This window comes from Gossypium hirsutum, chromosome D09 (assembly GCF_007990345.1).
Source record: "Gossypium hirsutum isolate 1008001.06 chromosome D09, Gossypium_hirsutum_v2.1, whole genome shotgun sequence".
NCBI classification, from domain to species: Eukaryota; Viridiplantae; Streptophyta; class Magnoliopsida; order Malvales; family Malvaceae; genus Gossypium; species Gossypium hirsutum.
Window position 1 is genome coordinate 38,451,090 of NC_053445.1, and position 9,532 is coordinate 38,460,621.

A 9,532-nucleotide genomic window follows, 5' to 3' on the forward strand; every position below is an offset into this window, starting at 1 on the left:
ATTAGTTAACCCTTTTCACTTAATGTGTCACACGTCATTTAGTTCAAGGTAATGAGAGTTCATAGACATGTGACCAAAACATAATTCCATAATGTTAGTGACTTTTAATCAAAGCTTAATGGGTAACAGAGCAGAGTGATTAAGCCCCTTATTGATATCCCCAAAGCCCAAGTTCCAACCTTCTCTTCCCCTCCCCTTTTTAGTTTATACTAAAACATTTGAGTGACATTCAACAAATTTAAAAAGCAGTCTACAGTTGCTTCTTCCTTTATTATCAATTAGGATCTATTTTGCACCAAAAATACTTATATGTACATAAAATGTTGCCATAGATTTTGCAGGCTCTGCTGGAAAATAGGATCCAGTGCCCTATTTAAGAAACCAGTCAGACTCCAGGGAACTGAGGCCAAAAACTCAGGCTAATTATGGGGTAGTTAGGCTAACAGTAGGCATATCCTAGTCTTTCAATAAACTTCAATCTCCAGATTCCCCATCGAAGCAGGCAGCCAACCCTGACCATCTAAATTGTATGGTGCATTCAGCTTCACTAACTCGCTTTGGGACCCCTGATGGCCAGTTTATGGAGATCATTAATAGTTCCTTGCGAACTTCCATATTTTTATGCTTTTAACACTTGATGACATTTACTATAGTGTTGCTAAGATTAGCTAAGTCTATATTCATCATGTCAGAGGTACCAACATATATTAATGGTATTAAACATTCATATCACTCGGGAGATTCATAGACTAGCATAAAAACATTTCACTTCACTACTGCCAGTAACTAAAGAAAGAGGAAAACAAAATTCAGTTCTTCTTTGGTGGCAAACCCCCTGCATATTATAAACACAACTCAGTCACATGACATGAGACAATAACTAGAACACAACTAAACAAAACAAACAAGACAAGAATATTCGAATTGTCAAATCTAGCAAAACAACTCATCCCCTTCATTTAACACCCATACCTCTATACATATGAAAACCCATAAACCTTAACCATTTTGCCACCCACCCTTTAGCCTACAGGAGTTTACCCATCAAATGGTCCAGTGAAATCCAAATATAACAGCCTTTTCTTTTTCTTGAATGGTCCCCCCTGAGACTGAATTGTTTTACTGTTCATTCTCAAGGTACATAGTAGGAACCTCAGATACTCAAAACAGGCCATTTAAAAGCTGTTGACAAAGCTTTCATTACCTAAACAAAACCAACCTACACCCCTCTCGAAAATGAGGTCAGTCGTGGGAAACTAAAACGTTAGTCAAGGTCCAAACCACCCCAATCTACAGACTGTATGTTAGTCATGGCAAGCAAAGCCAGGGCCTGCTCTTAACATGTCTATAAACTGGAAAACCAGGCAACAAGGTTGTTCACTGCAAACTGCCGGCTGTACCAGTTGCTGGTATAGATGCAGCTTGGGGAAAAGTGTGCTGAACCACCATGTTGTTTCTATCAAAAGCATTGGCAGATGATGTGCTGCTGCTCTTTGCAGTTTGCTCCAAAAGACGAACAAGCGACATAAATACCTCCACCCTCGTAACATCCCTGTTAGCCTGTACCAGAAACTCAAGCTAAACAACAAATTTAAAGGAAAAGCTTACATATATTTGTCATGCAAAGAATAAACAAATAACAATGAAGATACCACAGTAACTACATTGTTTCTACAAGTCTATAATAATATCCTGGAAAACATAGTTACAATATTCTCATCAGTACTCTGCTTGATAACTGCATAATGTTTCTAAAATCTCTTCACCTATTACTACTCTAACACATAACATGGGCAAAGAGATTAGGCGCATTGATATCATATTGTTTCTTCAATGACTGATCAACAGGTGAAAAATCTATTAGTAAGACTGACACAAACAAAGATCTATTGGAATGAGATCCTTGTATGATCTTACCTCCACAGTGAAACGTGCCCAGATCTTGTCATTCCTAGTTTCCATAACTCCCTTCAAGATGGTCAATCCCAACCCCCTGATTAAGTCGGCTATTTCAAGGAAGAAACCCCGTTCTTCACAAAGCATCTGTCACACGACATAAATACAATGCAGTCACACCAGATGGAATAAGAAAGAAAAATTATCTTTAAGCCAAATTCGCATGAAAGAGTCCCACCTCTACAAGCATCTGACGAGGTCGATTCAGATCCTCAACCACAATAGGGCATAACATAGATTGTGAGCCGACCTCAAATGCCCATGTCGCACCTCCCTCAAAGTTTTCCTTCATCTGCAAACTCAAACAAGGGAAACATTTTAGGATTAAAGAGTTTCCTTTTTTGTTCTTTCTTTGAAAAGCATCAAAAGTGGGGTCTATTTAAACATCTTAATGTCTAAAAGTTCCAATAGATACAACAATGCCAAAGTGATATTTATTGTACAAAAGATATCAAAGAACAGGGTATGTACACATCGGAGATAGCAATGTGACCACAAACAATTGGAGCAAGATTTGATTATTAACTTTTTAGTAGGTTGGATAGATAGAAGACCGGGTTTGCATTACAAGTATAATAAAATAATATCCATACCTTAGACTCTCCTGTTTGTTTTAACTTGTCTGCATGCTTTGTTACACTTTGCAGGAAAAGCATATGCTTGATGGTTTTTTCGAGCAGAGCATCTATGCTACACTGTTAAATCACATTAAAGGATAGACATTAATGACAATATTCATTGCAGTAAAAACATAGCAAAGAATGTAGGTATATCAAGTTAAAAGATGCATTACTTTTGCTCCATTCGGTACAATTTCCCTCAACTCTTTCACTCGATCTTGAATCATCTGGCGATCTTTAGGCCTGGGTCTAGGGTTCTCTCCAGGTTTTAGCCTTTTGCGATTTGGCTTGACCATTTCATTGTTCCTTTTTGAGTTTGCAGTTGCGACACTGCTATCACGCCTTGAATTATGCGCCAGCTCAACCCATGAACTGATTTGAGATCCATACATAGTAGTTTGAGAACAAGCTCCAGCATCATCCTTGCTACAGCTAGATCGATAAGAACTTGATGGAAGAGTTCCTCCTTTCAATAGAGAACTAGGAAGGCCACCAAGCAACTCCCCTTGCACTTGATTGGAAATAACAGAGATACTAGGAACAGATGAGTTACTGAACTTTGTCATTGTTGTCCTGCAGGACACATTGTCATCTGATATCTGTTTCGCAGCAGAACGGGCACTAGAAACCACAGCATCCAAAAGATGATCTTTTCCCACCCCAGAGTAAATACCCTGGTCAGAAATCTGTTCATTAGCAGAAAGATTACTAGAAAACACATTCTGCATATCCCTAAGAATCGTAGTATCCATACCCAGATTTTGCATCTTCAAATCTTGTCCCTCAGCAAGCATATTATTCCATTTCCCATTGAGTAGTTTACTCTTCAAATCTGCCCCTAATACATCAAACAAGTCATCCCCTGATGGAGGCTGGACATATGAATCTTCATACTTAACATTCAAGGATCTAGTACTCGAACTTTCACCTCCATGCATCAGGCAATCTTGAAAAGCATTTGGAAGCTGCTCAGCAAAAGGCATGCCATGATCAGCATGGAGCAATGGAATATTAAGCGCTTCAAACAAATCATTATTCATGCTTTCTTTCTTTGGAACCAAATCAGCTGGAGTATACTTAAAATCCTCAGAATCCTCTCCTTGATTAGGAACTCCTGAAATCATACAAGTACTTGTTAACTGATCGGTCAGCATGGATAAAGGAACCTCCACTGTAGACAAACCAACTTCCCGAACCCTGCTCCCTGCCAAGGGTGGGCAATCTTCTAGATTTTGCAAGTTTGGAACAGTGCCTGGGATTGATTTTGGGCTGTTGACAGCATGATTTTGTAGGATGCCATCTGATAAAACCTGTTGCCCCGTTGATTTTATGCTACAATGACTGGCAATTGATCGACCAATCATAGGCTGACAATTGAACCCAGACTGTGAGTTGCAAAAAGAAACTTGAGGGTTCAGCCACAAAGCTGAGTTAGAGTGAGTTACTTCAGCACCAACAACTCCACAGTCCATTAGACTTTTAAAGTTTCTATTTGGCTTCATCTCTGGACAGATATCTGATTCACATTGATCAGCATTAAATCTAGCCAAAGTTTGGATCAGGCCAGGTAATCTGGATGTTGAAGTGGCACCCTGCAAGTTTTCTTGGGAAGATGATTGACCAACAATCCTTGAAGCCTGAGATGAACTGCTTTGTTGGTTGCAGCCTTCAAAAACTGAAGTCATTGAAGTTGTAGGTCTACAAGTTCCAGCTGAATCCATTGAAATGGGCTTTCCAAAGGAAATGGGAATCCCAGCTTTCTCAATGCATTCATTTGTTCCATAGTTGTTAGAAAGAAGTGCTCCAGGGATGCATCCCAAACCAAGAATCAAACTTTTCACATCATTCAGAAATCCCATGTTCTCCATAATCTGAAGGAGGAAGAAAAGGATAAATGCTTAAGCTTCAAGACAACTAACATGCTTTTGGCTTTATAAAATCATGCATGCACAGTTAGGAGCAAAATCAGAGAAAAGCAGCTGCATTTAAAGGGAAAATGCAAAGCAATGATATCGCTTTATAGGGCCTTGGATCTGACACTGCCATACAGTATGGAACCTAAAAAAACCTCATTTAAACCTATTAAAATGAACAGAGACACATATAGTATAGTTCCTTAACATCTTAGAATAACCGAACAAAAGCTGCTTACAGTCATGGAAGAACCAAGCTGAAGAACACCATGAGGAAGAACAGGAATGACTGCAACAGTCTGCAATAGATAGAAATCAAATAATGAAGCAGAGGGATAAAACCCAAATAACGAGCTAGAATTGAAGAAATTATCAAACCTGCATGCCAGCTGAAACTTGGAGTTGGACCTCATTCATAACCTAGAAGCATCCACAAAAATAAATTAATAAATAAATTACATCATTCTATGTTTTGTTGCTTAAAAAATAACTGATATCTCAACCCTTCCTGTTAAAACAAAGTTCATGAGAAAATATTTTATCCGTGCACATTCAGTTTGCATCTGAACTCGTTATCTCAAGAGTTGATGCACAAAACAAGAAAAAAAGTTTGTTGCTTTTAACATGTGATGCATGGAAACCTGGATATTCTTTAAAACTAGTACATGTAGAATCATGCACTGATCATGTACGGTACAATCACCATTTCTTCTTAATAGGATGGAACTATCTGTTATAGTCATTATCAGAAGCTACAATTAGTAATATACCTCTGGGGGGTGAGCATCTGTAACATAATTATTTGCAAGAATCCACTGATGATTACCGGTAAATGCAGCTCGGCCAACTAACCTGAAAAACAAAGTAAGTAGTTTCTCAATATTTATTTATTTTTGGGGGGTAAATAAGGAAAAGAACTTAAAAGTATAACATTAAGCTGTAAGTGGAAAACTGGAAAGTAGAGAAAAACTTACCCTTGACCTACTATATTAATACGATTATTTATCATCATTTTGTTTATCAGCAAATGGACTTTGTCATCCCATGTTTGACTCCCAAGTTGAGAGGAAGTTTCTGAACCCCAGCATCCCTCCCGCTCTCCAAATGACAACTCAGGGTTCCGAATTCCAACAATGGATGGAGAGACTGAAGTCGGTGCAGGTTGATAGAAATATTCCTCCCAAATCAGTAACCTGCAAAGTGCAAAATATGCACACTTATGGCCCAGGAAGGCAAAACCTTTTTCTTCTTTATGAAGGCAATAATAATGATGCCAAAAGCTTAGAAAACAAATGAAAATAAACATATATGTTGCATTTAACTGCAAGAATATCATCCTACTGGGAGCAATAAGTTCAAAAATAAAGTAACAAAAAGGTGCATTGTCCAAGTTTCTAATATTGTTTCATCTCTCTACATTTTCCCCAGAGGCCAAACAGACCATGACAAAAGCAACTAATAGCAGATTCTACTCAATCAAACAAAGGAAAACAAAATTCTAAATCAATTGATTTCAGAAGTGAATTGGTCCAATACAAAGAAGGTTTCTTGTCAAGCTTAAACTACATATCTACTTTTCACTAAGATTCTTTGAGACAAAACAGAATAAACCAAAACACAAAGTGCCAAAAATAGAAAAGAAAAAAGAAAAAGCAGAATCAGATTATAAATCAAAAAAAAAAAAGTACAAGATAACAGTAACCAAATCAAACTTTAACATGTCTTAAAACAAGTTTAGCTCCTCAAGAGTCCATAAACAGTACTACACAAGAAAAACACTTTCAGCTATGTGGATCTCCTCCGCTGTTTGGTTTCCAAGAAAATTATTAAAAAGTTCGCTTTTTTAACCCCCATCATGTGGGGGGAGGGGGGAATCTATAAATCAGTTTAAATTGCTAGATATTCTAAAAATGGAATCTAACCCCCAAAAATAGAGGAAAAGAAGGTATTTTGTTTCTACTATATTAGCTAAACCAAATGAAGATACAAGTCAAATGGAGTAAAACTTTAGTTCACTTGAGCAACCAAACCAAAGCAAAATCATGCACAGCACCATAGAAAAAAAACTAAAGTTTCTCTTATTTTCCCTTCATTTTTCTCCACAAGCAAACAACCCCAAGAAAAAGAAAAAGAAAAAGCAAATAAATGAAGCGGATAAAAATAAAAGAATAGAAGTTTACCTAGTATTCTGGCAGCCGATCTTCCAAAACACAGCATAAGACCATTGACTCACCCCACAAAGTGACTTCAAAGCTTCTTTCAACAAACCACCCATAGCTCTTCTCCTTTTTTTTCCCTTCTTCTCAAAGACCAAAAGATATATAATATTGAGGCAAAGCAACCAACAAAAAACGACTCAAAATGCAGTCTTTGTAATATTCCACATTTATAAGAAACAGGGGGGGGTAGCAACTAAAGCTAACTTCCTCTACAAGAGCCTCTACCAGCCTGCTTCGTTCTCAACCCACCACTTCTTTTTCTTTCTGGATCCAAATTTCCTGCTATCATCCTCCTGCAACCTCTCCCCATCAACCCTACTATTATCTTTTAACAAAAACTACTAAACGGAGTTGAACAAAAGAAGAAAACTTTTTTTTCTCCTAGATGATGCCACAAGCTTCAAGCTTGAAGATAGCCAAAATTTGCTCCATTTTTTTTTCACTCCCAAAAACAAGGAAAAAAAGACAACACGCACAAATGATAGACAGAAAAATAGAAGTTGAGAGAGATTTTGGGGTTCCTTCCACTATTTTTAGTTGAAACTTGAAAGAGCTTTTCTTTCCTCAGTTTTGTGGGTTTTTCACTTTCTTGTATTTTCTCTTCTCTTCTTCTAAAGTGCGCCACAGAGGGGTTGATTTTTAGACATAAGCAGAGAGTTAAGGCAAATTTACAGGGTATGCCACTGATGCCTGATGGAAGGATAGTTTTGTCGGCTTCTGACCTTTTGGATAATATTATTAAAATCATTTTCTTTTCTTTTCCTTTATTTTTATTTTTATTTTTTTGGAAAAACCAAAAGAAAGTTTCTCTCTTTCTTTGCTTTCGTAATTTGCAGGTGAGCCATGAGCGTAAAACTGATATTATCATTCGTATATGGTTAAATTCTATATAAGGTCCCTGTATTATATGCTTTTGGAAAATTTAATCCCTCTATTATAATTTGATATTCTTTTCAATTAATTTGTTCATATCAAGTCCCTTTATTTTTGGAAATGTATATTTCAATCTTTAAGTTTAACTTACTTTCAGTTAATTCTAACAAAATGTTTGATGTGGACATCTCATATGTATTTAAACATTTTGTGACCGCTAGATTTTTATTTTTTATTTTTTGCATATGTAAAACTGTATAAAAATATTTAAGTATATATGTTACATTATTATATATTTTAAAAAATAATTTACACCAAATTATTTGATGAAATTCACAAAAGAAAAGTTAATTTCAAAATTAATTTTAAAATATAAATAAATAAATAAATTACGCCAACAATCTTTTAACGTAGTGAGAATAGTATTATGTTTTAATCGTGTTGGATTCCAAGCAACTCCATCCTCAATTATAAAAATAAAAATAAAAATAAATTATAATAAACAACTTTCATAAATTTTAAAAATAAAAATAAATTATAATAAACAACTTTCATAAATTTATTCTTTTGTTTATTTGTATTCTTTTTTTATGGTATAATATATTTCTATAATTTTATCCAAGTCCGGCCTGAATAAAAATGTTAAAACCCGAGTCCGATTTGGCCCGTCCGTATTAATTTTTATATTATTTTTATATAATTTTTAAATATATATAATACATCAAAAATATTAAAAACATTAAGATAAATATTTTCCAGCAAATTAAAAATGAATTTTAAAAAATATATATACTTAAATAACACTAAGATAGATATAACTTATCAAGCAAATGCCTCTAAAATAATAACAGAATTAACAAATGCCTCTAAAATAATAACAAAATTAACAATAAAACAAGTTTTATACAATATCAAAATAATATCAACAAAATAGTAGTAACAAAATAGTAAAATGGTAGCAAAATAGGGAGAAAACAACAAGAAAATAACATTAAAAAACAAAAAAATAGCTTTTTTTTCCTTCAGTGAATTTGGGTTGAGTTGGGTTGGGTCGGGCCTAGGCCAAAAATATCTTACCCGAGGCCTAACTCGTTTTTTTAACGGGCCCTATTTTTTATCTAAGCTCATTTTTCAAACATATATTTGCTCAAACCCTCTCACATTTTGGACAGATCTTCCAGCCTGTCCCATGAACAAGTCTACTTAGGAACCAACACCAATAACTAGCCATTGCCTTAACTTCATATTTTAGTCTTTATGTGCGTATAGAATCTATTAAAATCAAACATATATGAGATTCAAAAATCACATAACAAAATAAGTCTCTAGTTGGAATCAAACCACCACTTTGATGAATTAGGACATTGTTGCCACTTGGCCACCCCGAGATTTCCAAAATAAGTGTGCCAAAAAGTATATAAAAAGTTATCTATTCATATTTAATGGTATTCATAATTCAGTTAAAATCAAATTAATCAATCGAATTGATCTAATTCGGTTAATCGGTATGTGGATAAATTTAATTCGATCGGAAGTTGATTAATAATTTTTTGGAATTTTGGTTATCGGTTAATTCAGTTCGAAATCGGGTAATTAATCGAATTAATCAATTAATTGAAATAAATAATATAAATTATATACAATTGTTAACTTCCAAGATTTCTGTAGTGTTTCTAATATGTTATTTGTTGTTCTCATCTTCATTTAAAGTTTTTTGAACTATTAAAAAAAGAAAGAAAGTGAACCTTAGCAATGAGTTTTTTATATGTTTTATACTTATTTTAATCAAAAGAGAAAAATATATATAAATTAATTGAAATATTTCAGTTCGGTCAATATATTTGAAAAAAACTTTGGTTAGATTAACGGTTAAAGATTTTTACATTTTGAGTAATTCGGTTCGGGTATTAACCGAACCGACCGTTTGAACACCCCTATTCGTATTTGATCA

General features: G+C 34.8%; 1 protein-coding gene across 1 annotated transcript; it reads right to left on the reverse strand.

The window, feature by feature from the left end:
- Positions 1 to 750: 750 nt before the first annotated feature.
- On the reverse strand, positions 751 to 7,398 carry LOC107889214 (transcription factor LHW). Its single transcript, XM_016813569.2, has 10 exons — positions 6,670 to 7,398; positions 5,464 to 5,682; positions 5,260 to 5,341; positions 4,868 to 4,909; positions 4,729 to 4,788; positions 2,750 to 4,447; positions 2,550 to 2,651; positions 2,135 to 2,248; positions 1,918 to 2,043; positions 751 to 1,560 (listed from the first exon to the last, which is right to left on the reverse strand). The coding sequence occupies exons 1-10, from the start codon at positions 6,762 to 6,764 to the stop codon at positions 1,378 to 1,380; spliced, it is 2,721 nt and encodes a 906-aa protein (XP_016669058.1). The 5' UTR covers positions 6,765 to 7,398; the 3' UTR covers positions 751 to 1,377.
- Between the last annotated feature and the right edge of the window lie 2,134 nt (positions 7,399 to 9,532).